Source organism: Pectinophora gossypiella, chromosome 5 (assembly GCF_024362695.1).
Source record: "Pectinophora gossypiella chromosome 5, ilPecGoss1.1, whole genome shotgun sequence".
NCBI classification, from domain to species: Eukaryota; Metazoa; Arthropoda; class Insecta; order Lepidoptera; family Gelechiidae; genus Pectinophora; species Pectinophora gossypiella.
Window position 1 is genome coordinate 17570471 of NC_065408.1, and position 12059 is coordinate 17582529.

The following is a 12059-nucleotide window of genomic DNA, read 5'->3' on the forward strand; positions in this document are numbered from 1 at the left end:
CCGTAAAAACACCTCCACCAACCCGCATTGGAGCAGCGTGGTGGAGTATGTACCATACCCCCTCCGGTTGATTGACTAAGTAAACATAACTTAAGATTTTATAGCTTTACGCATGCACTGTTAGTATACTGAAATAAATAAATAAATAAATTAATATGGTCGTTGTTGTTTGATGTTTTTTATTGTCATTAATATTCCTGTCGTTTGTGTAAAACAGCGCAGCGGTTAACGCGCTCGGTCTGCGATTGTTGAAGTTAAGCAACTTTCGCAAAGGCCGGTCATAGGACGGGTGACCACAAAAAAAAAGTTTTTATCTCGAGCTCCTCCGTGCTTCGGAAGGCACGTTAAGCCGTTGGTCCCGGCTGCATTAGCAGTCGTTAATAACCATCAATCCGCACTGGGCCCGCGTGATGGTTTAAGGCCCGATCTCCCTATCCATCCATAGGGAAGGCCCGTGCCCCAGCAGTGGGGACGTTAATGGGCTTATGATGATGATGATGATATAATAACCTTTGTAGTCAGCCAGTGTCACTGCCTAGTGAGACGTATACAGGCCTCTTATGATTTCTATTTGAATAAATACCTATGAACCAAATCTTCCCATCAACAACAACCGCCTCTCAAACAAACGCTTCACACCCATTATTCAAACCGAAAACATCCGAAATGTTTTGTGAAATCCTTTGGACATTTGTAAGAAATGGACCCGCCTGTACATTAGATATTTTTCCACCGCCAAACCAAATATCTCTCGATTTTGACTCTTATCTTAAAAGGAGAGAGCATACTGAAACTGGAAAGGACGCAAATGGATTGACCCGTTCAGCATCGTTTATTTGAATAGGGTAATGCGACAAAAGGATGGGCAGGACCACTTTAAAAGAATATCTCGCGATATCTGTAAGTACGTTTTACTAACACTAATAAAACCGTAAGAGTATTATTCAAATTCAAAAATTCCTTTATTTAGTACGTAACAGAGTCACACTTTGAATCGTAATTTTTTACAAAACGAACGTCTCATTAGATTAAAACTTAAATTTTATTATTAGAATAAGTAAATATAGAGAAAACTTTGCTTATGTTTTTTAAGATTTTCCATAAAGGTAAGGTAGACTTTGATGCCTCCGATTATGTGCTGATTTTAATTTAAAGTCGTTATTTCCAATATGTTTTAAGATCCAAACCACATTGTTTGGAAATTGGGCCCTACGAGGTTTAACACAAACATTGAATTAAACATAATATCATACAGGGTGTTAGTGACATCGTAATGAAAACTTTGAGGGATGATTCGGCTCATTATTCTGAGTTAATATCAAGTAGAATTTTCCATCGCAAAAGTATAGAATTCAAAATAATTAAAAAAAACTAAAAAAATTGAATTTTGCGACAGAAAATTCCACTTGATATTAACTCAGAATCATGGTCTGAATCATCGCCCTCAGTATTCGTTACGATGTCACTAACACCTTGTAGATTCAGGGCGTAAATATGTTGAGTAAATTATAAACATAGCATCACGCCTGTGACCCCGAATGGGGTGGCAGAAGTGTATTTTTTTTGTTTTTTTTTTGACGTGACTTATTGTAGATTTGCCGCAGATGGTATTAACTACTTGGGCGGACACGGCAGAAGTGTAGCATACACACCCACTTCTCGATAGCTATATTTAAAGTCCCATGTAATGTTGGGAGCCTATTGCCATTAACCGGATACAAGTTCTGGAAACAACGTGATATCAATTATGTGTAATCCAAATATGAATTCAAACTCACTAAATCGAATTCAGTTTGTAGTTTGTGTTTTTCAGTAGTTTAGAGCCCGAAGCGGGATTCAAACCCACGACACTAAGATACAAGTCACGCGTTCTTCGAATTACACTTAAAATATTCCAACATTTCACTTTAACAGTCGACTATAACTTTCACATAACCATTCGAAACGCGTTCTTTACACCGAAATCATAACCGCGAATTGTCGGGGCCCTTCAGACTGGTGTAAGAAGGCGCTATTGCAATTTTATGCCGCGCCGTAAAACCCGAACACTGGCCTGTTATCTACCCATCTACCATATTGTGCGTTTCAGCGAGCTTGTTACGATCACCAGACTACCGGTGGAATATACAGCAACGCATTGCGTGCGTGCGCGCTGTCACACTGCGCCACTTCTTCTCCACAGCTATAACACGTTTCGAAGTCTGGTGATAGCTTATCTTCTTCTTCTTCTATCGTGTAGATTGTGAAGTGGATTACCAACCTAATCACCTCTGGTGTCAGGGTTACTATTGAGCCGCCAAAGGCCCCTGACATGGCTCATGTAACGACTACATACATCAGTATGTAGTAACCGGGACCAACGGCTTAACGTGCCTTCCGAAGCACGGATCATCTTAATTTCGGACAATCAGATGATCAGCCTGTAATGTCCTAACCAAACTAGGGACCACAAAGTAATTTTTGTGATATGTCCCCACCGGGAATCGAACCCAGGACCTCCGGATCGTGAGCCTAACGCTCAACCACTTCGGTCGAGGTCGTTATAGCTTATTATTGTAGGATATAAGTAAACTAAAATAGTATCTACTTCCACTAAGTATTCTCTTGATAATTATCATCATCATTAAAGAGCCACGCTCTTGTCGATGTAGCATTCTCATTTTTTGTCTATCCAAGGCCAATTCTCTAAATTGTTCATAATATGAGATACGATTCATAAACGTCGACGTTATACTGAAAATGTGAAGTGAAAATAAATGATTATCGATATGTTTATTTTTAATGTGAGCTGTCTTTTAGAAAAAATCATGATCCTATAGGTAGTAATTAGGGAAGATCTCATTCGTAGTTCTAGCATTTCTTCTGGGTTTAATTCAATTCAATTCAATTCTTTATTCATAATAAATATTACACGTCAACAAATATTTCGATGAGTAGGTACACTTTATATAGATTACTTTACAATATTTCAATATTACATCACAATAAAATCATAACAATATACAAATTACATCGCTACATTGTCGTCATCCTAATTTTATGTTATTGAGAAACTCTGTTAAGTCATAATAGGCTTTATGAACCAAATAATGTTTTAATTTATTTCCGAAGCATGCGTCGTTTATCTGACCTAATGTGAATAAATTATCAGGCGTCGGAAGAACACGAAAAACTAACACTTATCAGGTGTCATTTTCGTTCTCATTTTATGATCCTTCAAGCTTCAGCAACATGATTCGCATCGATCCCACCAAATAACAAAAATGGTTTTGTCACATAAGTCATATTATGCCAAGTATTTTTTTTTTTTATTTAAGGAAAACATACAGCTTAAAATAACACATGTATCAGTATAACACACTTAAGGTAGTACAGAAGCCAATCAAGTTTTCACCAAGAATTAATGCATGCACTTTGGTATACATAAAGAAGTAAATATAAAACACATATAGGATGATTAAAAGAGAATACGAATTTAGACATTATAGTAATAATATTAGTGAGTACAGTATATCTTTGAGTACTTACTCTTCAGTAGTCAGTTTAACTTACTAATAACAAACAAAATAAAGAAAGAAACAAAACACACATAAGTACTTATTTAATTCAATTTAAATAGAATTTTTTATTCTATTTTTTTTCTTTCACCGTATCAAGATTAAAGATACTAAACAAAGTCATTTGGCAACATAATACTCAAGGGCAAAGATTGACAACATAATACTCAAAACACAGTCCTGAGAGTACCGTCCTTAGCGCGCAGCTTCCCAAAACCCTTCCGTACATTCCCCGTCAGGCTTTTCCAGCAATAAAATTTGCATAACTACGCTCCTTGGCTCAGGCACGGCGTCTTATTAAATTTCCACCCCTCCAAAAGTCATTAATGGTTTGTACTTAACCACCTAGCGGTGTTGTTCTATAAATCATAAGGACTCACACCACACTACAGGGCGTGCGAGGAATGACTTTTATTGCCGTCTCAAGACGGAGGTAAGCCGCGGGATTCCAAAGCTCCGTGCCTCCAGGATTAAGGATAAGCCACGGTATATCGCGCTCTTTTTACAGAAATTACGCTTTGGTAGTAATTGCTGATCATATTTTAAAGAGGATTAGGATATTTCGTATCATATTTTTGGGAAGAAAATACCTATTATGAAATAAGTGCTTTTCGCCAGAATCGTTTAGTTTTTCTTCACAATTAGACATTCGCTCATCACTCAGCTGTACAAATAAACTCAGTAACTACACACTCCTTTTCAGTTCCAGAGTCATTATTATTTTAGGACGAGCGCTTGGGTCCTGTTACTATGTTTTTCCAGACCTCATCATGAGATTATCCCTTTCCTGGTTGAGTTCGTAAATAAATACAATTAGCTCATACTTTAAATCAGATATCGAATTTACCGCCCGACCGTGGTATCAGCTAAATGAGTGCATCATTGATTGCGTGTGTCATGTCACGAATACGGCACAAACAGATAATGAACAACCAGACATCAGACAGTATTCAATTACAGTCCAACTTATGAAATTGCCATTCGTTAACTGGCATTCATTCGAACTGTAACTGATTAATAAAACAATGTTGCGCGTATTTTTATTATTAATTACAATAACTGCGTCATCCGCAGCCATTGTGAAATGGATGCCAAATAAAAGTTTCAGTTTGGCAATCAACTTTAGAGATCGGAAGTTGCCTTGTTCGAGACAAAATGTGGTGTTTCCAGAAAGTGTGGCTGAGGCAGTGATTATCCAAGCAGATGTAGCTATGAAAGAAATTGTGTTACCAGCTACTGGAGATATTATTTTCGAAGATGGAATAACTAGTTTTGGCATAGATGAGAATGACAATTGCACTGAAGAAGGAAACGCTTATTATTCGCCAAGGTCGAAGTCATCATGGGTGCAACCAGATGTGTGGAGCTCGACGAAGTTCAATGAAGCGACACCAGACGCTGAAAGAATTCCTTGTTACGACGACGAAGTAGTTTTCCCTTCAGACTCACAATTCACTGTACTTCTCCCACTTGCATCCCAGCATATCCGAAGGTTAAAGATTTTTGGCCAGTATTACGATAATGCTCTCTTCAGAAGTCTAGCAAGGTCCCAGGATTCTGGGGAGGGATCATCACAGCAGTTTATATTGAACGACTTGTATGGAACAGGAGTCATAGTGGAAGATAAAGGATGTACTTCTCCCACTGGTTGCCCTTGTCAAAACGCAATGATGAAAATGGACTGCTCTGCCAAGTTCTGTCCTGTTCCGAAATGCTTGGACCCTGTACAACCAATTGGTCACTGCTGTAAAATTTGCGGAGGATATTTTATTTTTAACATCGGCGAAAGGTTCGACATGTTGTCGTTTGAAGAAAACGTTGCGACAGTGATAAACTCTTATGGGAAAGACGAGCTTGTCTACCACGTGGGTATACTTCCAAATAACAAAGTGCAAGTTGTTGTTGTTGAGAAGGGAGAGTATTCTGGGTCAAGTGCTGAAGCCGTTTCTGATTTAGATTATAAGTTCAGTAGTCGTTTATTGAAAGGCGAGGCGTTATATAGTGGGGCTCCGTTGTCGAAAGCTGGGATGGGGGGAAAGATCGCCGTATCCATGTTTTTCGTGGTGGTCTTGGTAATGGGTGCTATATACGCCTATTATTATAAGATGCCTCAGTTGCCAGAGTTTAGGTATCCTGGTGGGGTGCGTAGCAGGGGGGTGCTGACAAGGTTCCAAAGAAGGACGGATAGCGTGGTGTCGTTGACTTCTAGAAGGGATTCCACGGCCACGCTGAGGTCTGGCCTCGGTACTGCATTTAGGAACCCTCTGTATGACTCCAAAAGAGGTCGAGTGGAGGTCACTGAGTCAGTGGCTGAAGAAGAGAGAGAATAATCGCATGGTTTGGTTAAGATACAGAAATAGGTATTTTGATAAAAATTGTTCTTGTTCACCCAGCGCTGGGTGAATACAGGCAGTAGATAGATAAACAATTACTTAATTTTTTTAAGCAAAAATTGTATAGAATTTAGTTGTTTATTTTGTCGAGAATATTGACACAAAACTCATGAGTTACGGGCTGAAACTTATTTTAATATATACTAATGTAATGTAATGCACTAGAGCAGCGTGGTGGAGTATGCTCCGTAGTCCCTTTGGTTGATTGATGGGAGGCCTGTGCCCACCAGTGGGACGGATATAGGCTATTTATGTTATGTTATACAGTACTATTATTTCAAATAAATACAGTTTATTATTTCTTCTTCGTTTCTTTAGGTTCTTTTCTTTTCCTCTCGCGTGGATAGTGAAATCAATGACTGGCCTCATCCAATTCGATGCCAGGACTACTATAGAGCCGCCAAAGGCCCCTAACATGCCTCATTAACTCAGAATAATGAGCTGAATCATCACACGATGTCACTTATGCGCACTTGTATAGCTACCTGTACATCATTTACGGGGTGTAAGTGACATTGGTAACAAATACCTACTGTGAGGGATGATTCAGCTCAGTATTCTGAGTTAATATCAAGTGGAATTGAATATAATAATAAAAAAAAAAACATTGAAAACATGAATTTTGCGACAGAAAATTGCACTTGATATTAACTCAGAATCATGGTCTGAATCATCCCTCAGTATTCGGTACGATGTCTCTTACACCCTGAAAACTCATTTAAGTAAATAGTAGCCGGACCTTTACGTGTTAATTGAGAGATTGCTTTACATGTCCTCCGAAGCACGGATCATCTTACAGATACTAGGTATTATCATAAACCGATTTTTGTGTAAACTCCCCACTGAATCGAACCCAGGACTTCCAGATCGAGAGGCCAACGCTCTAACCATTACACCAGGTCGACTCTTCACTGCACTGTCTACATAACAACGTACATGACAAATATACAACTGCGAAAATAGAACATTTACAATAATTATAATAATATATAAATTGTAACGACACTATAAATTATAGATACAATAGCTATACGATCTATGCATGTATGTAGCAGTGTGATTTATCCGCGCAGACGCCTCGAGATGGGCGGATCTCAAATAGTACGCGAATGATTCATGATCATGAGTGTTCTGGTATAGTTTAATTAGAAACGGTTCGTTTGTTGTATAATATTGTTTATGGTCCTTATAGTTGTGTTGTTACATTTAACAGAAATGTAAGCTCGCACATTAACTGCCTATATACGTCCCACTGCTAGGCACAGGCCTCCCCTCAATCAACCGGAGGGGGTATGGAGCATACTCCACCACGCTGCTCCACTGCGGGTTGGTGGAGGTGTTTTTACGGCTAATAGCCGGGACCAACGGCTCAACGTGCCTTCCGAAGCACGGAATCAGCTTACTTTTTCGGACAATCAGGTGATTCAAGCCTAAAAAGTCCTTACCAAACAAAGGACATTCTCACAAAGTGATTTCGACAATGTCCCCATCGGGAATCGAATCCGAACCTCCAGATCGTGAGCCTAACGCTCTAACCACTAGACCATGGAGGCTGTTCACAAGCTCACACATATAGACATATTCCAATTGGTGTAGTCTATATCCATCGCAAGGTGAACCAGGCTCCCACATTTCACCGAGCTTTCCGTTAGACCAAGATGATAGGCGGTGAGCCGTATCGCCGTTTTAACGTTAGTCGAACGTCGAGCCAACAAAATGGTAGTGAAAACGGCACTTAAGATAAATTAATAACTCATTGGTGCAAGTCCGGTACCGGGGTTCGAACCGGTGCTCTCCGTTTGAGATGCAACCACAGGATGATTATGTCAAAATCAAATAGATACTATTATTCCCGCCTTTTGGTGTGACGTCACATCCTATAACCAATCGACAATCAATTCGCTTCTAGTGACACCTCATTTGTAATATTTTGCTAAGTAGCAAGAAGTAAGAAGTTAGAAGGGATCAGACGTACAAATATACATATATGGTGGTGGCCCTGGAAACATCCTGAATGTTGCGATTTGACGATTTGTAGCTCTGGCCATCCCATTAGGGCATGAGTTTATGTATGTATAGGTATGTATGATGTTAGGGAACGGTATTGTCTGTGACATACACTGTGGAGCTTATGCAAATAGCCACAACTAAGGGGCAGAGTGCTCTGTGTCTGGCTGCATACCTCCTTCACTTGATCTATAACTGAATTTTGATTATATTTGCCTACTACAGTCACTTATATATCATTATTATTATATACAGGGTCCAGAACTCCGTGGTCCAGTGGTTGAGCTCTGGGCTCACGATCCGGAGGTCCCGGGTACGATTCCCGGTGGGGACATATCACAGAAATTACTTTGTGGTCCCGGTTTCTACTTACTAATGTAAGTAAGTAGTTGTTCATGAGCCATGTCAGAGGCCTTTGGCGGTTCAATAGTAACCCTGACACCAGGGTTGTTGAGGTTGGTACTCCACCTTACAACCCACAAGATAGAAGAAGAAGACTGAAAGTTAGGTAAAGACAGGCGTCTTTACGTAACTTTCGGTCAGGACTCGTAAAATTGTTCAGAACGAACATAAAAATAGAACTGAGGGAAATTCAAAGAAGATATACAGGGTGTCAGTGACATCGCAACGAATACTGAGGGGATGATTCAGACCATGATTCTGAGTCGATATCAAGCGGAAATTTCCGTTGCAAAAGTATGGAACTGAAAATAAAAAACACTATTTTTTTATGAATTTTGCTCCACTTGATATCGACTCTGAATGATGGTCTGAATCATGCCTCAAAGTTTTTGTTACGATGTCACTAACAATGATATACAAATATATATATTTGTATGTATTTATATTCGGTTCTTTTATTTTTACGTTTATTGTCCTTTCAAGCGATGGGGGGGTAGTCTGGAAGATATTTCTTTTAGAGATAAGCCCACCTTTTGTAGTTACTCATTTTATATTGTTAATTATGCGGATTTTATAGTTTGATAATTGAAATCTCTTTCTTAGAGTTAAGTTTCCCTGCAATGTCTGTTTACTTTGTATGTTTTTGATTGTGTACAAATAACAAAACCATTAAAAAGAAAGTAAGAAAATATTTATTTTAAGAGATAATCGAGTGATGAGTGATATCGTAGTTTTATATCGCAATAAAAAATAAAAACAAAAGTAGTCGTATTTCAAACATCATTATTCAAATGCTTGTCTTCTAAACCAAAGCGATCCGGGTAACTTGACACCCACAAACCCAAACCTTGAAGATGTTCTTTGTACTGCGTAGTCTCAGTCAATAGTATTGGGTTACTTTAGATTTGAAAAAGACATCATCTGTCATCGACTTTGTGTCGAGGTTTAAGTCATTTTTGTAAACTCAATGCATACAAAGTCGATTTGGAAGCGTTCCTGGGAAGAATTTTTTTGTAATATTCGAATTTGCTGAAGTGGCAGTGGGCAGGACACATAGCGAGGAGAACCGATGGCCGCTGGGGCGGAAAGGTTCTCGAATGGCGACCATGTGTCGGATGACGCTCAGTGGGTAGGCCTGCTACAAGGTGGACCGACGATCTGGTGAAGGTCGCGGGAAGCCGCTGGATGCGGGCAGCGTAGGACCGATCGTCGTGGAGATCCTTGGGGAGGCCTATGCCCAGCAGTGGGCGTCGTACGGCTGATAATGATGATGATGATTCGAATTTGCACCCCGGCAATCAGTGTATCTAACACAGTTGGCAAGAACATTATAGACGGCGATACGGCTCACCACCTATCATGTTGGTCTAACTGAATGTTCGGTATTCAGTTCATTTTGCAATGGATTTTAACCTCAGTTAGAATAAAGTATTGAAAAGAAGAGAACGTCTTGTTATTTGTCACCGACCTTAATTCAACAAACTCTACTCATGCTACGTGAAATGGTGTCAAATGAAAAAGTGCTGGAAAGAGTTGAAGAAAGGAGAACCATATTGAAGACTATAGAGAACCGGAGAGGAAATATGATTGGCCACCTGATACGACACGATTCATTTATAATAAACATTATAGAAGGAAAAATTGAAGTGAAGGGAAGGGGTAGACCTAGGAGAATATTTATGAAACAAATAAAAGAGAAGGTGCAGGTCATGTCGTATCAGGAGGTGAAGGTTTTGGCGGGAAGAAGAGAGGAATGGCGATTACTCCACCAACAAGAGCGCAGCTCTTAAATAGAGAGAGAGAGATGCTACGTTAAATATCCTAAGGTATAATAAACAAATGACATCAATGTAAACATTCCGTAAGATCTATTCCTAACATGTGCCTATAAAACCTCTTCAAAGTGAACCCTGTCTGTAGAAAATACCTCCGCTAATATTTTATCTCCTGTCCTTTGGCACGTTACTGAAAGCCAGTAAAGCGACAAGGTACAAAGTAAAATAAATAAAATGGTCGCTAAAACTATTTCCAAGTATTGGACTTTGGCGCATATATCAAAACGAGCTGGACGCAGGCGTGCGAGTGAACACTATAAATCTATGAGCGCATTTGTCATAGTGCGCGACATGGACGGATGTAGGGAAAATGTGAACAGCGAGGAATGGAAACATCTTGCCTTTTTTTTGACGTGACTTACAATACAAATACACTTTATTGCACCAAAATGAAAAGAAATAATTACAAAAAGTCTCTTAACTAAGTATATGGCAAATGGCGGCCTTATCGCTTAAAGCGATTGAGTGACTTCATGTGGATTAGCTACAAATGGCATTAAATACTTGTCCTGACGAATGGGGAGCGCCGACCCGGTACAAAATGATATACATATAATAGATAAAAAAGTGGATATATTTAATTTCATCGACCCTAATGGGCCGATAGCGATAAGCGCTGAATGAGGGAAATCGTTGGCCACGCCGGCGGGGCCGGAATCGGGATCCTGAAGTATTTGTTGTCGCGAATTGAATTGTAAATTTGTCGCAGATGGCATTAACTTCTTGGCCAGTGGCATAAACTACTTGGCCAAGCAGGGGCCATCAAAAGGGGCCACAGACGTCCCTAGATCCATCCCTGACCTTAAACCGCGGCTGAAACGTGTCGTCTTGCACTTTTACGGTGCCATAAAATGACGGAGAGCGCCTCTATGACGGTCTAACATTTTTTGCATGTTTTTGAACGAGCTATAATATATGATGCCGCTTTAAAATAGATAATTTCACATGGCAGAGACTCTAGGAACGCGTCAAATAAATCTTCTCTAAATAGTCGAACTTTACCTTGATGTGCTTGAGGACGCTTGAAAGAGTCAAAATAGATTATAGTTAATTTAAAGCGAGCTCTTCCGAGCCTTGAATTTTTGAAAATGTACTCAGACATAGAAAATGATAAGTTCTAGGTGTATGTAGTATTAAACAGAACGTCGACCTCCGTGGTCCAGTGATTCAACGTTGGGCTCACGATCCGGAGTTCCCGGGACCTTCAACAAGTTTTTCCATGATAATTATGTTGAGTAAGTGATTCTGATATCTGAGTAGTTTACAAAAATCGTTATGTTGAAAGGGTGTGCAAAGGCCTCAAAATATTGATCCACATTGATACCCTAAAAAGATTATACAATGGCTAAAATAACAGGCAGGAACAGGAACATGTCGATTCTTTTAAACTATTTTCAGTTGTGAGCTACGCACGCTCCGGTTGAAAAAAGCGATTCGCAGAAAAACTAACTTTACTCAAAAAACTTTGCGATGAAAAACTAGTTATACTGTATAGTGTGGGCAGAAAACACATTTTCGGAATAGGTATTTGTTTGCATTTTATAATAGAATGTACTGGGTAACTGCACATTTTAAAATAATAGTAATAAAAATATTTATTAAGAAAAAAAGGTAATTTTTTTCATAATCAGCATTACATTTTTATTGGAAGTTTAAAAGTTTTACTGAGTTAGTTTTAAAATAGTTCTTAATGTATGTGTCATAAATTTCCGTATGGCTTCATGGCTGGCGAAATATTTGTAATAAATTCATTCTTGTAAGTACGTATAATAGTTAAATTGTGTCTGTAATATTGTAATTTATTTAAGGTATAATAAAGACTTTTGAAATCAACCAATCACTGAATTTACGTTTCTCTGAGACAA

General features: G+C 39.1%; 1 protein-coding gene across 1 annotated transcript; it reads left to right on the forward strand.

The window, feature by feature from the left end:
- The first annotated feature begins 4501 nt into the window (after nucleotides 1-4501).
- Nucleotides 4502-6728, forward strand: LOC126367209 (protein amnionless). Its single transcript, XM_050010633.1, has one exon. It carries the CDS (start codon nucleotides 4583-4585, stop codon nucleotides 5885-5887), a length of 1305 nt encoding a protein of 434 aa, XP_049866590.1. The 5' UTR covers nucleotides 4502-4582; the 3' UTR covers nucleotides 5888-6728.
- Nucleotides 6729-12059: the final 5331 nt, after the last annotated feature.

What these genes read in the sequence shown, in the direction of transcription:
- LOC126367209 (XM_050010633.1), top strand. Translation starts at nt 4,583, where the DNA reads ATGTTGCGCGTATTTTTATTATTAATTACAATAACTGCGTCATCCGCA.